Source organism: Muntiacus reevesi, chromosome 1 (genome assembly GCF_963930625.1).
Source record: "Muntiacus reevesi chromosome 1, mMunRee1.1, whole genome shotgun sequence".
Lineage (NCBI taxonomy): Eukaryota > Metazoa > Chordata > Mammalia > Artiodactyla > Cervidae > Muntiacus > Muntiacus reevesi.
In genome coordinates, this window is record NC_089249.1 from 94,811,302 (window position 1) to 94,831,071 (window position 19,770).

Sequence of the window (19,770 nt, forward strand, 5' to 3'; positions counted from 1 at the left end):
TTTTCTACGAGCCATCCTTGAAGTAAGTCATCTGTCTTATTCTTAGATTTAAATATATGAATGATTGATTATACTGCTACCCTAATTACCAGTTCAAATACAGTGTTTTAGTTTTGTGAGAGAGTATTTTACATGGTTGTCTACTTTTAACATGTTACTGCCTGCACTGCCTGGTACTGACCTGGCAGTGACATGGAAGATAAAAAGACAGTAAAGAACAGGAGTGCTATTTGTACTCAGAAGAGGCAGAGGTGGAAACCCTGTGGAGTAACTGAAGAATGTTCTGTACTGGGAGCTCAGTTTCTCCTCAGCCCTCAGCCCAGGAAACCCAGTGATCTGGGCTCAGAGCAGATAGAAATACAAAGCATCACTTGTAGGGAAATTCAATACAACAAACGTGTCCTAAGTTCCTACTATTTATCAGGGACTTCTGTAGTTGCGAGGAATATAAAATCCGGTAAGATCTGGCTGTGCTCTAGAGAAACTCACAGCTGAGAATGATATGGAAAGGAATGACCACAAATCACGCTTACTTCAAGTTGAATTGTCAGATGAGGGAACTATCTACATAAAGAGTTCCTGTTTTGTAAATGCTTTGAATGATACCATGGAAAACACATTTTTAAGCCTACGGTTGACTCAAAATTGAAGTTGCTGAAATGTCTGGAAACAGAAATTGTGTTCAGTGTGCCCACAACAATTTGGAGAAATAGTTTAGGTTCAACGGGGAGAACTGTAAGTTATTATCTCCAGGCTAAAATCAAGCAACAGAGATACACGTTGCAGGATGACTGTTGTCCTAGTTTAACAACTAGAACATGTCAAATTCCCCAGAAGAGGGTCTGGCTTACGCCCCTCCCACTACGGACTTGAGATGTGAATTTCCTTTCTCTTTCTCCTCTCATATTCGCACGGATAGGAAATCTTACTGGATTGGAATGACCAGGCTGCCCTCGCCAAACCTAATTTGGTCCTCGATTCTTCCTAATGGCTAAAATCTCAGCTACCAAAGGTAGTGTCAACTATTCACTGCAGAAGCAAAGTCTCTGAATGTCTTAATGACCATCTTCTTCAGACTCAGGGTGCGAAACTCCCATTACTCCGCCGGCCTTCTCAGCCAAACAAGAGCTTAATTATCCCTCCCGGCCTGGAGTTCTTTCACCCTCAAGTGGGCACTCGGCTTACCTCTTGTCCTAGGCGCCCCCCTGACCTGCCACTCCCTCCCTGGATAACGCGGCAGCCCCAGAGCAAGTCGCCGTCCTCCCTCCCAGCCGGCCCCCGCCTTTGGCCACCTCGGCCCCGCGGAGCCTGCCTCCTCCCGCCCGCCCAGGTGGCGCGTGCGAGGCGAAATGGGGAGATCCCGAGATTGGGACACGGCGTCGGGGCGGGGGGGAAAGGGGTGCGGAGAAGGGCTGCCTTGGCGGGGCGAGGGGCGTGCGAAATGTGAGCGCTCGGGTGACCCTGAAGGGCGGGGAAGGGTTGGGCCGGGAGGCTCCCGGGGAGTGGGGCGCGCGCCCGCGCGGTGGGCCGGAATCCGGAGGGGACGCGGAGGGGCGGGCGCGCGCCCCGCGGGGGAGGGAAGAGGCGGGCTGAGGAGGCGTCTCCTCTGAGGAGCCGCGCGGACCACGCCAGACCCAGACCGAGCCTCGCGGCGGCGGCGGCTACACTCAGCAACAGGCGGCGGGCTCGGCGGGAGGCGGAGGCGGTGAAGGGGCGGGGAGCGCGAGGAGGAGCGAGCCGGCCCCGCGCCGCCGCCGCCGCCTCTCCCCGCCGCATGGACGAGCACCTCAGCCTCCTGCGCTCGCCGCCGCAGCCCTCCGCCCGCCAGCGCGCCCACCCTCCGCAGCAGCCCGCGAGCGGCGGCGGCGGCGGCGGCGGCGCCCACACGCTGGTGAACCCCGGCTACGCCGAGCCCGCCGCGGGCTCCGAGCTGCCGCCCGACATGACGGTGGTGCCCGGGGACCACCTGCTGGAGCCGGAGGCGGCCGACGGTGGCGGGGATCCGCCTCAGGGTGGCTGCGGTGGCGGCGGCGGCTGCGACCGCTACGAGCCGCTGCCGCCCGCGCTGCCGGCCGCCGGCGAGCAGGACTGCTGTGGGGAGCGAGTGGTCATCAACATCTCGGGGCTCCGCTTCGAGACGCAGCTCAAGACCCTCTGCCAGTTCCCAGAGACGCTGCTGGGCGACCCCAAGCGGCGCATGAGGTACTTCGACCCGCTCCGCAACGAGTACTTCTTCGACCGCAACCGGCCCAGCTTCGACGCCATCCTCTACTACTACCAGTCCGGGGGTCGAATCCGCCGGCCTGTCAATGTGCCCATCGACATCTTTTCCGAGGAGATCCGCTTCTACCAGCTGGGCGAGGAGGCCATGGAGAAGTTCCGCGAGGACGAGGGCTTCCTGCGGGAGGAAGAGCGGCCCCTGCCCCGCCGCGATTTCCAGCGCCAGGTGTGGCTGCTCTTCGAGTACCCGGAGAGCTCCGGGCCGGCCCGGGGCATCGCCATCGTGTCCGTGCTCGTCATTCTCATCTCCATCGTCATCTTCTGCCTGGAGACGCTGCCCGAGTTCCGCGACGAGAAGTACTACACTGCGTCGCCGTCGCAGGAGCTGTTTGAGACGGCCAGTAACAGCACGTCGGGGGGCACCGCGGGAGCCTCCAGCTTCTCGGATCCCTTCTTCGTGGTGGAGACCTTGTGCATCATCTGGTTCTCCTTTGAGCTGCTGGTGCGGTTCTTCGCTTGCCCCAGCAAAGCTACCTTCTCGCGAAACATCATGAACCTGATAGACATCGTGGCCATCATCCCTTATTTCATCACTCTAGGCACCGAGCTAGCTGAGCGACAGGGCAATGGACAGCAAGCCATGTCCCTGGCCATCCTGAGAGTCATCCGCCTGGTGAGGGTCTTCCGCATCTTCAAGCTCTCCCGCCACTCCAAGGGGCTGCAGATCCTGGGGCAGACGCTGAAGGCTTCCATGCGGGAGCTGGGGCTGCTCATCTTCTTCCTCTTTATTGGAGTCATCCTCTTCTCCAGCGCTGTCTACTTTGCCGAGGCGGACGACCCCACTTCAGGTTTTAGCAGCATCCCGGATGCCTTCTGGTGGGCTGTGGTAACCATGACAACAGTAGGTTATGGTGACATGCACCCGGTGACCATAGGGGGCAAGATTGTGGGGTCACTGTGTGCCATCGCAGGTGTCTTGACCATTGCTTTGCCAGTCCCTGTAATTGTTTCCAACTTCAATTACTTCTACCACCGGGAGACAGAAGGGGAAGAGCAAGCCCAGTACTTGCACGTGGGAAGTTGCCAACATCTCTCCCCTTCAGCTGAGGAGCTCCGGAAAGCAAGGAGTAACTCCACTCTGAGTAAGTCGGAGTATATGGTGATCGAAGAAGGGGGTATGAACCATAGCGCTTTCCCCCAGGCACCCTTCAAAACGGGCAATTCCACGGCCACCTGCACCACGAACAATAATCCCAACTCCTGTGTCAACATCAAAAAGATATTTACCGATGTTTAATATATGAAACAAGTGACATGCTGTGCTCAGTATTGTGTGGAACGTGCCCCCTTGGTCTGTGTATGCCCTCGTTTTATACATTTCAGACCATTCATCAAGGAAAGGACATGAAGAAGTGGAAAGCACACTTCATTCTCCCTCTCCCTCCTGCTTCATACTGAAACAGGTGTCTGTTCTGCAAGTGGGCTGCATTCTCTCAGCTCTCCTTTCTTTAACCCTCTCTCCCTCTCTTAATATTTCGGCAACAAACTTAATTTAAACTTGATTTTTAGCACACGCTCTGTAAGAAAAAAGCAAAAACCAACCAAAAAAAAAATAAATAAATAAATAACCAAGCTGTACATCCTGGGAGGAAATGAAACTGAAGAACAGTTAGAATAACTGTTTAACCTCAGAATCGACAGGCAGTTGTTTCTTTACTAAGTAAAGCAGGAATATACTTAAAGGATGCTTCAGTTTGATGAACTCTTCAACATTATTGAATATTTAGTTGAGTTGCCAACACTGTGGATATTTGAATGAAAAGTCTATTTAGAACAATGACTTGTAAACCCACCATAAATTTATTTGATTTTCAACTGTAATTTCTATTTGGACCCTGCCCCCTGGAATTTTAAGTATCTCTAGAACTTCGGACTAAGGGAAAGGCCTGCAATGTCCTAATCTAATTAGTTTAACTCTTTGGGGCTTGTTAAGCACTTTGAAAGTATTAGAGTAACAGATTCCTGTGAAACTGTGTGCATTCCAGCTAGCATCTATCGAAGTCTAGAAACAGATGTTTTCAGCGCTGCTTAGAGAAACAAAAAAATTTTTTCTAATGTATGTGAGAGATAAGCTTCTGCAGTATCACAAGAAGATTAAAGTGGCAGACACTCCTTCCAGCGGAAGTTACTAATTCAGACCTGACTGATGCAGTTCCCATAGCAACCCTTGTTTCCCGGGAAACCCGAAAAAGGTCGTCATGGCATCTCTTGCTCTCTAGCCCCACCCCCTAGCCCCAGCCGTTTCCACGGTAACCTTTCCAGATGGTTCCTCCTTACATGATTTCACAAGGAAAACCACTGTTTGAATAAACTGCACAAATAAAGTTAAGTCTGAGGATTCGAGGCGGTGAAATGAATCACAAAATGCTTATTTGTACTACCAAAAAAAAAAAAATCACTGATGTTATCCCATACTGACTGAATCGAAAAGGAAAATGTCGTCATTGGAGTGTTAAACATACACCACAATAGGCCATGATTTGAATGAAATGCCAGTAATTGGGCAATCTTTTTAAAAGATGCTTCTCTACTGTTTTCTTTCCCCAAGAAGTTTCAAGCCAACAAATGAAATTAAAAAGCAAATGTAAAAGCATTCTGCACATAAGCAAATGAAATGTTCACTCAGTATACCTGAAACTTTACTACAAGGAAACCTTCAGACTTCCTCTTTAAAAAAATTATCCAGATCCCACAACACTCACCATCACAGCCCCTGAAATCTAGATATATTTGAAAAGTATAAAGGACGCATGCTTTTAACTGAGGGAATTGCAGACAATCAATGAAAAGGAGTCACAGGAAGTAACCAAACCTTGGAGAAACACCTGCAGGTTTCAGCCATGTGCCAGGGGTGGCCAGAAGACAGACAGCACCAGGTGAGCACTGTGTGGGCTACTGGAGCAGTCTCTTTTTCTACAGGGAACCAGGGGGATACCATTCATATCTAGATTTGTGCTCACTTGCAAAATCAATATGTTTATATTTATTACAGGCTAGGTGCCTTTTGAAGATCATTTATAATACTTATTCTGTTTGATGTCCAGGTTGCCAACTATTGTTTGGTTTCTGTTTATTGCAAAAAAAGTGAGGAAAAAAGTAATTTCTCTTCAGAATAACCTTCACTCAAACTGAGCTGAAAATGACTCCATTCCTTTTACTAACCTCCTTGTCTTCTGAACAAGCTGTTTCCCATGAAAAAAGGGTAAAAGGCAGACCTGCTGTTAGATTCTTGGTCTGATTTCATTTACATAATTATGTAGTAGTATGCAGTAGTACAGTTCTTCAAAACAAAGATGGATAAAATTGCAACAAGGGTAACATTTTAACATTTTATATACATTATATAAATCATGTTATTTTATATACATTATATAAACTATACATTATACACAATTGCTTTTTGGTTTGATAGGTTTAACTGTTTTATCCTAGGATAAATGAGAGTAACCCTATTTTTAAAGTTCATAAATATTTTCAGGTAGTCAGAAACCTACTTACTTTATTATTTGTGCATTTGAGAGAGTGAAAAATAATGATTAAAGCTATAAGGGGGAAAGAGGAAATGAAAGAAAAACAAAAAGGAAGCAGGAAATCTGTGTACCTGGTCATAGAGTCATTGTTCTTATATAGAAGCTTTGAAATAGAAGTCCTTTATCTAGTTCCCTTTGCTACTTATTTGAGCCTTTAACATTCATCCACCTTTTGACCAAACGTTTGGTATTTTTAATGACCAGAAATTCTTTTTATGACCCATTTTGGTGGTGATGTTAGACACATAACAGTCATTACATAAGAATAATTTTTGTGTCTGTTCTTAAAAGATGTAAGCATAAAGATAAATGCAGTGAGAATTTTATTCACAGTTATTCAGAAGATACAGAAACCCTGATAGTTCTCTAAGTAAATTATGGTTGTGCTATAATTTTGGAATTGTATGGTTTTCAAATCACAGTAATACAAAGGACTTTTTTTTTTAGCCAGAAAAATATGGCTTTTGAGTCATGACTTTAAGGTAGTATTGCTTCTGGTCGCCATATTGTAAGCTCCTTGAAGGTTATAGGTTTTGTAGTCCTGACAAAGTTTTGGACTCTAGTGCCCCGCACCAAATGTAGCATTGTGTTTGTATTCAATACGTATTTGATGAGTGAATGGCCTTTATCTTACAGTAATGTTGTTTTCAGGTTTTTAATGAAGTGATTTATAGCATAAGTTCTGCAGTCCTATTGCCAGGGTTTGAATCCTAACTCTACTGTATGACCTTGACCAAATTATATAATCTCTCTGTGCCTCAGTTTCCTTATTTGTACAATAAATATAATAAATGATACCTCATAGGGTTGTTGTAAATGTTAATACAGGTATATTGTGTCAGAGATTTTGCCAAGAGATTACATTATATTATTTTACATTATTTGCTAAGAGATTACATTATTATTGGGATCATTACTCACAGGCCTTGTATAAAAATGTCAAGCCTTGTGAATGGTGTGTAAAATATAATCAGCATCTTACTATTTACTTTCTATAATAACAATAATAATTACAGTCTGTTAAGTGTCAATCACATCCAGAACACTTCTCAACTCTGCAAGGTAAGTGGTATTAACCCCATCTTAGGAGAGTAAAAAATAGATGGTTAAGGCTAAGTGATTTATTTACCCAAGACTTTACAGCTAGCAAGAGATCTAGCATGATTTAAAGCTAGTCACTCTGGCCCCAAAACCCATGTTCCTTTTACTGAATGACTTGAGAGAGACTGAGAAAATAAATTGCTTATACTTTTAGATTTGACTTCAGCCCATGTTACTAATTAATGAATTCATGGAAAGATCATAGCCCCAGAAACCTAATCATTCAGTGTACTGAAAATTAACCCTTTTTAAACCATCAGATATTTTTAACCATAGGAACCAAATATGGTATTTAAATCAGATGAAGAGATTGACTTTTCTAGTGATAAAAGATTATTTTTTTACCCGATTGATTTATCTAGATTTAATATTATATTTAATCGGTGTTGGTAGTGATACAGTGGTTATTGGGACATTATCCAATGGATAATGGATATTGTTCAGGTTTAAGATTAATTTCCTACTTTTATGTGTTTTACTCTATAATAGATGATAGTATTATGCAGATTATTATTTTTCTATCTTCTCATTCTTTAATTGGACTACTGAAAAACCATGCCAGAAAGTAGAATAAACATTTTGACTCTCCCTTATTAAGAAAAGGGAAATTACATAGAACAAGCTCAGGGCAACCATAAGGTGATTGTCATTTTCACTGAAATTTGACCTTATTGTCTTACTTAACCACTCCATGACTCCTTAAGAACATCTGTGCTGAAAAAAAAAAAAAAATCGGATTATAGCTGTGTCCTACGTAATAGTTGTAGCCCCTTCCTCAAGGTCCTAAGGCATTTAGAAAATGAAATTGGGTAGTGAATTGGGCTTAGAGCAGAATGCTAACGAGCCTCAGTTTACACATGCTAGTTAGCTTTGTTGAACCATAGACTTCACTGAGCTCAGTTGCATGTCCTGGATGTTGAAAGGTATACCTATGTCTGTATGTACAAGAGATTCATGGGAGAAGATGTGACTGGATCAGTGCATATCCATCAACACCCTGGGAAAATATATATACCCTACAGCTGGAGAATCCAGAGATAAAAATACTAGCATTATTTTATTTTTCATATGGTGTTTTAGACAGGTATTATAGCAAACGTAAATACCCACCAACTAAGGTGATATAATCACAAATGGCTACACGTAAGAGGAGCGTTATATTAATTATTTCTCAACTTTGAAATAAAATTTTGGGATTGAAATTTTAAATGCACAGTATGAAGAAATTTAAAGTTAAGGTTCGTTTACATAAAACTTATTGTTTGCCTCTTTGGCATATAACATACTCAAGTAATTGCTTTGCTGGTTGTACATAAATCCAATATATATACTGTATACCAGCAGTCTATTCTTTTGAGAACCATAACTATAATTTCCTGACTTCTATACATTTAAATTTTCAGCATTTTCTACAGCAGTTCCAAGATCTTCCCATCTCTTAGCTGTGAATAGAAGTGCTAATCCCTCACACTAAGAAATGCAAAGAAGCACATGTGCCCCCAGTCTGAAGACTTATGCAAACACTGTGAGATAGAAGTGAGGAGCATAAGAATGGGGAAGAGGATATTTAGAGATTGCATTTTAGGGTGGAATTTTTTTTCTTCCTGTTTTGTATTTGGCCTTTTAAACTAAGGAAGATAAAACTATTGCTTTAAAACTAATTTCCTAATGCCATTTGCAGTGACATGGATAGACCTAGAGAATGTCATGCTGAGTGAAGTCAAGAAAGAGAAGTATCATGTGACATCCCTTATATGTGGAATCTGAAAGAAATGATACAAATGAACTTATATACAAAATAGAAGCAGACTGGCAGACTTAAAAACAAGATTTTGGTGGCCCAGGGGGAGGGATAGTTAGAGACTTTGGGATGGGCAGGTACACACTGCCATATTTAACATGGGTAACCAACAAGGACCTACTGTGCAGCAAATGGAACTCTGCTCAATATTATGTGGCAGTCTGGATGGGAATGGGGTTTGGGGGAGAATGGATACATGTATATGTATGACTGAGTCCCTTCACTGTTCAGCTGAAACTATCAGCTATACCCCAAAACAAAATTTTAAAAAACTACTAATTTCCTACATTTCATTTCATAATTTTATATATAATCAATCACTTTTTTAAAATAACCTGCTGATAATGTGTCTTTGAGAGAAAGCAAATCAGAGAAGACAGAAAGGAGAGAAAACCACGCAGAGCCCAAACCTTATGGTTGTGACTCAGCCCCAAGCTTCGTGCCTGAAAATGGCAATTGCCATATGGTATACATGATAATAGTATTCTTTAAATGATTTAGACAGGTTAGAGCATTTCAGATATTTGTCTTTGTTTTCAGTAATGCTATGAACTAATTTTGTCTTTGACATTGTAAAGAAAAAGCATTTTGAAAAAACAATAAGAAAACTTTTTTGTGGTTTTTCTCTTCCTCTTTTTTTTTTTTTTTTTTGGTCCTGGGTATGCTTTTTCTTACATTTCAGATTTTGCACTATTAACCATCAAATGCGTTAAAGAAGTGATCTGAAAAAGAGGCTTCATCGTTTTCTTGGGAGCCATTTTATTATTGCTGCAACCTAAATAGTGCAGAATAGGAACTCTTGCCGAAAAAATAAATCCTGCGGTAGCATTCAAGTGGACAAAAGATCACATTTCATCCTATCTAAAGAATGTTAGGAATAAATCTGTGTATGCAGGGCTCTGACTTTGCAGATCCAGGGATCATAGCCCCCTGGTAGGAAATGGTAGGAAATGGAGAGATACTTTTTCTCTTCTGATGAGCCCCCAACCTCCCCTCACCCCTTCCTTAAGAGTATAAAGGCCCTGGGGAAATTCCCCATTACCTCTTTAGAATGAAAGTCAGCATTGCACCTGTGTGTTATAGGGCCATCAGCACTGCTCTTTCAGTTCTTTTCTGTTAAGTTTATTTTAAACTCCTTTCCTTTAAAAATCCTAAGATTCTTATTTTTAGACATTTAAACATTTCCTTAAATTAAAGCATTTAATTTATTTGAAAAAGAAACCCATGGGGTTAATTTATTACATGCACACACTTCATCGCTTCATAAGTTATACCCTGTCCTATATGCTTTTTATCTGTATATGCTTTTTATCTGTAGATCTAAAGTCATTCATTTTCTGACAATTAGTGAATTTCCAAAATATTTGTTTTCATTCATATGTGCAGCATAAACATTTGCAAATAGTTTTAATTTTTTAAAAGCCTTTTGAAAGGAAGATTTATTGCCTAGTAGTCTCAGTGTATCAATGTCTGTTAATGTAGTAATAAATTCAAAGAGAATACATTCAGTCCATCACTGAATTCTGTCATTTCACCTCCTAAATGTCTCTTTTAAAAAAACCCACTTTTCTATGCCGCTGCCACCACCACTTTAGTCCACATTCCTATCATCTCTATCCTGGATAAATGTGAAGGTCTCTCATTTGGCCTTCCCACATTTCCTGGGGTCAATCTGAGCCTTTTTCCACCTGGTAACCAAAGAAAAAGAATAGAAAAACTGCTAGTTATAAGGGAAAATACCAGAGATTTTGAGATACATCCCAATTAGCTGCTCAAATCTGGAAAAGTATATCTTGGAATGAATTACTATAGTATATTATCTTGACATAGCTGTAATTTTAAATTAATTTATGTTATATAATTAGTGTCTGTTTCCTGTATAAGAGTGGGGACTGTACCTCTCTTTGTTTATCATTGAATCCCTTCCCGTTCTCTCCAGACAGGCTTTTACCCCTACCAGTTCACCAAAATCATACTGTCTAGGGTCACGGTGACCTCCTGTAGCTGTATCCAGCGGCCATTTCTCAGTACTCACTTCATTTAACCCATCAGAAGCATTTGGCCCTATAGAATACATCCCCACTCCTAGGAAGAAATGTTTCATCTAACTTCCAGGATACCACACTGAATTTTCTTCCTACCTCTCTGACCTCTCCTGTTCAGCCTCTTTTACTGGTTCTTCTGCATCCCTCCTGGGTCTTAATGTTGAAGAACCCCATGGGCCATGACTTAGTCCTTAGACCCCTTTTTCTTCTCGAGTCTTATTCTCATAGTTTTAGATGACCTATACATAAATTTGTATCTCCCACTTGGCCTTCTCTCCTAAACTCTAGATTGAATTTCTGACTGTCCACTTGACATCTCCACTTGCATAACTAATAGATATCTCAAACTTAATAAGTCCAAAACTGAGCTTCCTTCTCCTCCCCCACCTCTCCCACCCCCACCCCCCCACCCCCACCAAGTCCATGCCTCCTGCCTTCTTCCATACAGGACAAAACAAAATGCCTGGTGTATTTGAGGAAGAGCAATATGTCTTTGAGGAAGTCGCTAATCTATTTACCTTTATAAAAAATTGTAATTAAAACTAGTCAAGAATGACTATATGTCAAATTTCAAAATGTAGTAAGCAACTAAAAACCATAGACAGAAACAATTTATCCAAGTAAAAACTGTGTTTGAATTGCTTTATTCCTAGTTTCTATAAACCTTATACCTGCAAACATTTTAACTCATTTTGAAAGGTCAATTTATATTACTATGTAGCTATGTGTTTTGAGGAGATTTATTTTTAGTAGGCCTAAATACTGCTCTAAGTAGTATTGCTTACACTTCACAGCTCATTTTCTCATGACTTTCAGATTTTTGACAAAGTTCTACATCTTGGCACATTACCAATTTTAATTACTAAGTGAGTTAAAACGTTTTTTGCTTGCCAAGACTGTATAATTTCCAAGAGGCCAATCAGAGAACTATACATAATTCAGCAAGAACTCTTTCTAGTCTTTGGGGCTAATTCATGACCACTTAGTTGGTAGAATTTGTAGAGGTGGTTGATGTGCAGTCAACCCCAAGTTATTTAGTAGATGTCAAAGTATAGACTCATGAAAACCAAGTTCCCATCAAACCATGTTACAGAAAGATTTCAAATTTTTCCACATCAAATACAAATTGTTGTTGTTGGTAAGTCACTTTTCAACCTGTGGACTGCAGCATTCCTTGCTTCCCTGTCCTTCACTATCACCTTGAGTTTGCTCACTCATGTCCATTGAGTTGATGATGCCATCCAACCGTCTCATCCGCTGTCCCCCACTTCTCTTCCTGCCCTCAATCTTTCCTAGCATCAGAGTCTTTTTCCAGTGAGTCAGCTCTTTGCATCAGGTAGCCAAAGTATTGGAACTTCAGCTTCAGCATCAATCCTTCCAATGAATATTTAGGATTGATTCCTTTAGGATTAACTGGTTTGATCTCCTTGCTGTCCAAGGGACTCATAAGGGTCTTCTCCAGCACCAGAGTTCAAAAACCATCAATTCTTCAGTGCTCAGCATTCTTTATGGTTCAACTCTCACATCCGTACATGACCACTGGAAAAACTGTAGCTTTGACTATATGGACCTTTGTCAGCAAAGTGATGTCTCTACTTTTTAATACACTGTCTAGGTTTGCCATAACTTTTCTTCCAATGAAGAATTTGATTTCATGGCTTCAGTCACCATCCACAGTGATTTTGGAGCCGGAGAAAATAAAATCTGCTATTGTTTCTACTTTTTCTCCTTCTATATGCCATGAAGCGATGGAACCGGATGCCATGCTCTTAGTTTTTTGAATGTCGAGTTTTAAGCCAGTTTTGTCACTCTCCTCTTTCACCCTCATTAAGAAGCTCTTTAGCTCCTCTTTGCTGCTTTCTCCCATTGGAGTGGTATCTTCTTTATATCTGAGGTTGTTGATATTTCTACCAGAAATCTTGATTCCAGCTTGTGATTCATCTAGCCTAGCATTTCTCGTGATGTACTCTGTATATACATTAAATAAGCAGGGTAACAAATACAGCCTTGATGTATTCCTTTCCCAGTTTTGTTGTTCCATGTCAGGTTCTAACTGTTGCTTCTTGACCCACATACAGGTTTCTCAGGAGATAGGCAAGGTGGTCTGGTATTCCCATCTCTTTAAAAATTTTCCAGTTTGTTGTGATCCACACAGTCAGAAGCTTTAAAATAGTGAATGAAATAGAAGTAGATTTTTTTTGGAATTCATTTTATTTTTCTGTGATTTGACAGATGTTGACAATTTGATCTCTGTTTCCTCTGCTTTTTCTGAATCCAGCTTGAACATCTGGAAGTTCTTGTTTCACATACTGTTGGAGCCTATCTTGAAGGATTTTGAGCATTACCTTGCTAGCATATGAAATGAGCACAATTGTATAGTTGCTTGAACATTCTTTGGTATTGCCTTTCTTTGGGATTGGAGTAAAAACTGACCTTTTTCAGTCTTGTGGCCACTGCTCAGTTTTCCAAATTTGCTGACATATTGAGTGCAGCACTTTAACAGCATCATCTTCTAGTATTTGAAATAGCTAAGCTGAAATTCCATCACCTCCACTATTTTATTTACAGTCATGCTTCCTAAAGGCTCATTTGACTTACTCCAGGATGTCTGGCCCTAGGTAAGTGACCACACCATTGTGGTTATCCAGGTCATTAAGACCTTTTTCGTATAGTTCTTCTATCTAATCTTTCCACCTCTTCTTAATCTCTTATGCTTCTGTTAGGTCCTTGCTGTTTCTGTCCTTCATTGTGCCTATCTTTGCATGAATTGTCCCCTTAGTATCTCCAGTTTTCTTGAAGAGATCTCTAATCTTTCCCGTTCTTTCCCATTGTTTTCCTCTATTTCTTTTCAATGTTCATTTAAGAAGGTTTGATTATCTCTCCTTGCTATTCTCTGGAATTCTGCATTCAGTTGGGTATATCTTTCCCTTTCTCCTTTGCCTTTCACTTCTCTTCTTTTCTCAGCTATTTGTAAGGCTTCTTTAGACAACCACTTTCCTTCTTGCATTTCTTTTTCTTTGGAATAGTTTTGGTCACTACCTCCTATACAGTGTTATGAACCTCTGTCCATAGTTCTTCAGGCACTCTGTCTACCAGATCTAATCCCTTTAATCTATTCATCACCTCCACTGTATAATCATAAACAATTTGATTTAGGTTATACATGAGTGGCCTAGTGGTTTTCCCTACTTTCTTCCATTTAAGCCTGAAGTTTACAATAAGGAGCTCATAATCTGAGCCAGGTAGCTCCAGATCTTGTTTCTATTGACTGTATAGAACTTCTCCACCTTTGGCTGCAAAGAATGTCATCAGTCTGATTTTGATATTGACCATCTGGTGATGTCCATGTGTAAAATCGTCTCTTGTTTTGTTGGTAGAGGATGTTTGCTATGACCAGTGTGTTCTCTTGAACAAACTCTGTTAGCCTTTGCCCTGCTTCATTTGGTAATGCAAGGCCAAACTTGCTGTTACTTCAGGAATCTCTTGACCTCCTACTTTTGCATTCGTATCACCTGTGATAAAAAGGACATCTTTTGGGGCAGGGGAGGGGGTGGTTAGTTATAGAAGGTCTTGTCTGTCTTCATAGAACTGTTCAACTTAAGCTTCTTTGGCGTTAGAGGTTGGCCTTAGACTTGGATTACTGTGATGTTGAATGGTTTGCCTTGGAAACAAACTGAGATTTGTTTGTTTTTGAAATTGTCCCCAAGTACTGCCTTTCAGATTCTTTTGTTGACTATGAGGGCTACTCCATTTCTTCTAAGGGATTCTTGCCCACAGTAGTAGATGTAATGGTCATCTGAATTAAATTCACCCATTCCTGTCCATTTTAGTTCACTAATTCCTATGATGGTGATGTTCACTCTTGCCATCTGCTTAACCATATCCAATTTACCTTGATTCATGGACCTGACATTCCAGGTTCCTATGCAGTATTAGTCTTTATATCATCAGGCTTTATTTTTACCACCATATGCATCCACAGCTGAGCATTGTTTGTGCTTTGGCCCTGCCACTTCATTCTTTCTAGAGCTATTTCTCTGCTCTTCCCCATTAGCAAATTGAACACCTACTGACCTGGGGGATTCATCTTCCAGTGTCATATCTTTTTACCTTTTCATACTTTTCATGGGGTTCTTGAGGCAAGAATACTGAGTTTTCATTCAAGAATTCATTTAGGCCTGGGCGGAAGTCTTAATTACTTTTTCACAGGCTTGATAGTGTTGCCAAAATTTGGTCTCTGTTCTCGGTGCTGAATAGAAACTCAGAGATAGAATTTAGGGTGAAGTAGAAAAGAGTAGCTTTTATTGCTTTTCCATGTAAATGAGGACACAGCAGGCTATTGCCCTCAAGTCTGTGTGACCCACCCCCGGGGAGTAGTAAGAAATTTTACAGTGTTCGAGGAGCAGAGCGTGATCAGCTCATGCACAGTTCTCGGATTGGTTGGCATCAAGGTGAAGTTTCAAGCATCATCAGCTTTCTGGTTTCATCCAGTCTAGGGTCCGTGTTCTTGTGGTCAATGCTTTCATCTGGAGGGGGTCTGCTTCCTGTAAAAGCAACTTAGGAATGTGTATCAGGCTTCCATCTATATCTTTCAGGGAAATGGCTGTTCAAAGATTCTGCTATGTGGCAGAATTATAGTCTAAATTGTTGCCAGTATCCTGGCCCAAGTGCTGTTTTTTGTTTCTACATCTTCACATTTCCCAATCATTAACTCTTTATTAGAATTTTTATTTGTTTACTTAGGTTGTGCTGGGTCTTTGTTGCTGCACAGCATTTTCTCTGGCTGTGGTGAGCAGGGGCTGCTCTTAGTTACTGTGCAGGGGCTTCTCCTTGTGGTAGCTTCTTTCGTTGTGGAGCACAGTCTCCAGGGCATGTGGGCTTCAGTAGTTGAAGCTCCTGGGCTCCAGAGCACAGGCTCAGTAGCTGTGGCACATTAGTTGCTCCACGGCATGTCGGATCTTCCCGGATAAGGGATCGAACCTCTGTCTCCACATTGGCAGGTGGATTCTTTACCACTGAGCCACCAACAAAGCCCCCAATCTTAACTCTTGAGTTAGCATTTTACTTCAAAAGACAAGGACACAGGAGCTGTACACAGTTTCAGTCACTGTTGAAATTTGACTGTTCTTATCCTGTTTTCTTGCTTTGTTTGTTAGAACATTTATTTGGTGAAACAGCTTCAATTATAAGTCACCATTTTTTATTATACATCCTTTCTTTTGTAATTTTGATACTTAAGCCAAAGTCCATTTTTCTAAGTCCTTCAACCCATTTCTTAGCTCCTAATATAAACAGCATGATTACCATCTAAATATCACTTTTACTTTTTGCTTTTTTGTTTTGTTTTGTTTCTGTTGAATTACTACTCCTTCCACACCTGCAATCTATTAGGATTGCACGCTGTACCAGACTTATTAATCCTAAGAGCCTTGAGGCAGGTATTAACTCATGAGCTTAAAGAAAGCCCCAACCCCTTATATAAAAAGGGTGTGTCAAGAAAAGAATAGTTTAATGGAACCATCTCAAGATAGCCAAAGCTGCACTGGCATTGAGCAGAAGTTAGGCACTGAGGATATAAAAAGGTTATATCATCATGTTACTTTTCTTGTAATTAGTAGTCATCAGTAACTAGTAGACCATTGTAATTTTCAAACTTTTTTATAATGAACATTAAGTGTACTGTGATGCAAGAATGTACTCTTACTTTTTAACTAAAGACTAGTGTTAAAAAGAAGTTACTTCTTTCATGAAGGATGAGCAAGTATAATCCAGGCCAAAAAGGTAAGACTTTTCACTAGATAATTTCCCAGCTTGGCAAGCATACAACATATAGTTCAGTGAGTGAATGATTCTTCCATGAAAAGCACACTCAGATTCCAAATTGCCATCATTAAGCATTTATCACTGGTTTTGAGATACCTGCTAAAGCCAAGAGTACGTATGGGAAACAGTCTTCTCTATGTGTTATGATGGATAATATTCACATATTGAAACCTGAAGCTGGGTGTAGGATTTTCTGTTTTTGTCTTTCTAAGTTTCACAGTAAATTATATATCCAATTTACACTGTACAAAGTAGTAGGGATTTATTCACTCAGCATATAAAGTGCCTGTGTGCCAGACACTATTCTGGATTTTGAAAGTAGCAGTAAATAAGATAGTTGTGTGATTTATGCTATTTTTAAGGAACGCTTTACCATCTGCATTTCCAAATAATTTTTTTGTAGTTAATGAGAAGGAAACAACAAACTTGAACTTTTATTTCTTGATTTTCCACAAACTCTGGTTAAGTGGTTATTGTTGTCTTAAATTTTTATTTCTTAAAATAGTATACAACTATGCAGAGTTCATATTTTAAAGGATCAGTAGATTTGAAAGCTATTTGTAATATTTGAAAGCTATTTGTAATAATTGGTCATACAGAATATCTATAGTTTTAGGTACTGTACCACCTAGAACATGGTTATCAAAACACTAATTTTGAGACTGTTTTGCTTTCTCCTTTTTTCCCTCTTCATAACATTTATTTGAGCATGAGACTTCAGTTCACTTCGAAGGAGTTCTCATCTTAGATTACTACAGTGGAATGTACGGAAAAGAAGCAAGCCCTTGAAAGTACATTGAGAAAATTGATACATGTCTTTCTCTAAAAATCAGTTGGCACTCGGTACATTTCAGATGGTTCTTAAGATGAATATAAATTTTCCTATTCAAAGAACAATCCCATTGGGTTAGACTACATTTGGAGGTCAATATTAATAAGGGGGGAAAAGTTCATAATTCTAGAATACTCTGAAACTTTTTCTGACATAAATTAAAAGCACTCAATATGTGGTTAATACATTTCGTAAATTAAATTGCTCAAACTTCTCAACGTAACAGTGAATAGTTTTTAAAAGTGTAATGAATAGACTATTTTATATTGACCTAGTCTATAATTTTTTTAAAACTGAATTACAGTAAATTATTGTGTTTACTCTGTCCAACAGATCCCAGAAGAGCCCCACATAAAGAACTGTAGAGCTGCACGGGCCAGTAGAATGCTCTTTTTAAACTGCCTAGAACAATGAATACAGTGTTGATTATCTTGTTGATGAGCAGTGATATGTCTGCCAACACATACTTTCAGTTGACATTGAATAACATGTCTCTAACAAATGCTTCATATAAAAGAAACAGCTCTGAAGCTGGAGGATTCTCTTCAAACTGCGTGCAGTAGAAAAGGTGTTGACCAAGAGATAGAGAAGAACATGAAAAATATTAAAGTATCATTTGACATTTTGGTGATATTTAATCATCCAAAATCTAATCGGTACTGCTGGTAAAGAAAGCCTAAATGCTTGTTTCCAATAAGCCAACTTATTATACTGTTCTCTTCTTTCAGTTAATTACTGGACTGTGTTTAATCATGATATGTATTAATGTTATCTTCTGTGTACAACTTTATTTGTGAAAGTGTTTTGTACCAAAGGCTCTCATAGATATTAGTCCATTGTGTGTAAATAAGTGACGTCTACTCCACTGTGCCCAGATGAATGGTATTAAAGACAGACTTGCCTAAAAGAAATGTGCCTTGCTTGATTAAACATTCTTTTATTTTTTGATTCAAAATGATAGATTTGCAAATTAGTCTTGTAGGTAGGTTCTAGCTGAGCTTAACTTTAAAAAATATATTAGTAGTTATATGTTTAAGTTATCTATCTTAATATTTTTCAACAGTTCATATATAATATACTCATTTAATTTAGTTTTTATGCAGTATTTGATGTGGTGAGACAAAGCACATTCTTAAAAATATATTTGATCTACTGTTTTTAGAATTTCCTTAAAAATCATAGCTGTAAAATGCTTCTTGACTCATTTTCTATTTTTATATTCTTTTAGAAATGGAACTTTTTCAGTTAAAAAAGAAAAGCAAAGTTTTATTTGGAAAAGTAACTTAGGACGTCATGAAAATGATTTCCCATTTGGGGACATTTCACTTCTGTGCCATTATTAATGTATTTACTGTGACATTTCAGCAGAATGGTAGCTATTTGTATATTATTTAATAAGCCTTATAGAAAGTCAAACTGTGAACATTTAATATAAAGAAGACTCTTTTCATTTCTAAAATATGGTGACCAAATGCATAAAACTCCCATCTCCTGTTATTTAAATGCATAAGAATGCTAAGTTAAGAGCACTCATAGAATTTCAAGTACTATCAAAATATTGTGGTAGGGAAGTCAAAATTATAATACTTTATGATGTCCCATAGAAGGAAATACGGGTCATGGATTTCATTGTCAATGTATAAGAATCAGTAACTGAAACAATCTTATACCTACTAGCTGCAAAACAAACAGATAGACGATATAATCCAGGTAACTTTCTTTTGAGGCAATGTCTACAATGATTTTGCACAATCTGCCAGTAATTTCTCTGGTCAAAACTTTGAGACCAGATCACTCTGGGAAAAACTGAAGTAAAAAATGGCAACTGTCTCAGATTTGAGCTATGTGCACCTCCAATCTGGATAATTTGTGATTAAGATGAAAATACAGGCACCAAGGTGTTTTTGTTCTGTGTTAGCCCATGTAATAGAGACACTGGCCCAGAGAATAGTCCATTTCCAACCTCCTTAGTAACTCATAACTGATGATTACAGCCTGGTCACATCAGCTATTAGGATTGAAACAAACCAATCAACTGTCCTAATAGGAGTTTAAGACATGCAGATGTTTTAGTAAACATCAATAGGTGTTACCAAAATAAGACGCAGGAGCTACCTTTATAAAATACCAATGACACAACCTTAAGCATTATAGTAGGTTTAATATCATATCCACGTTACTATAGGCTACAGTTTCAAATAAAGATAAAACCTGGACTTTTGAGATAAAAGCACAGAATGGTACCAGATGAAGAAACTGTCATAGCAAATATGTTTCACCAAATGGGTAGTAAAAATAGTATTACTCTAGATATCGGGAGACCAGAATTCTTACCTATTTTCTGCCTGGATGCATCAC

General features: G+C 40.0%; 1 protein-coding gene across 1 annotated transcript; it reads left to right on the forward strand.

Annotated features, from left to right (window-relative positions):
• Positions 1-1,680: 1,680 nt before the first annotated feature.
• On the forward strand, positions 1,681-18,823 carry KCNA3 (potassium voltage-gated channel subfamily A member 3). The gene is made up of 2 exons (XM_065927338.1): positions 1,681-5,156; positions 17,746-18,823. The coding sequence occupies exon 1, from the start codon at positions 1,775-1,777 to the stop codon at positions 3,515-3,517; it is 1,743 nt and encodes a 580-aa protein (XP_065783410.1). The 5' UTR covers positions 1,681-1,774; the 3' UTR covers positions 3,518-5,156; positions 17,746-18,823.
• Positions 18,824-19,770: the final 947 nt, after the last annotated feature.

What these genes read in the sequence shown, in the direction of transcription:
- KCNA3 (XM_065927338.1), top strand. Translation starts at nt 1,775, where the DNA reads ATGGACGAGCACCTCAGCCTCCTGCGCTCGCCGCCGCAGCCCTCCGCC.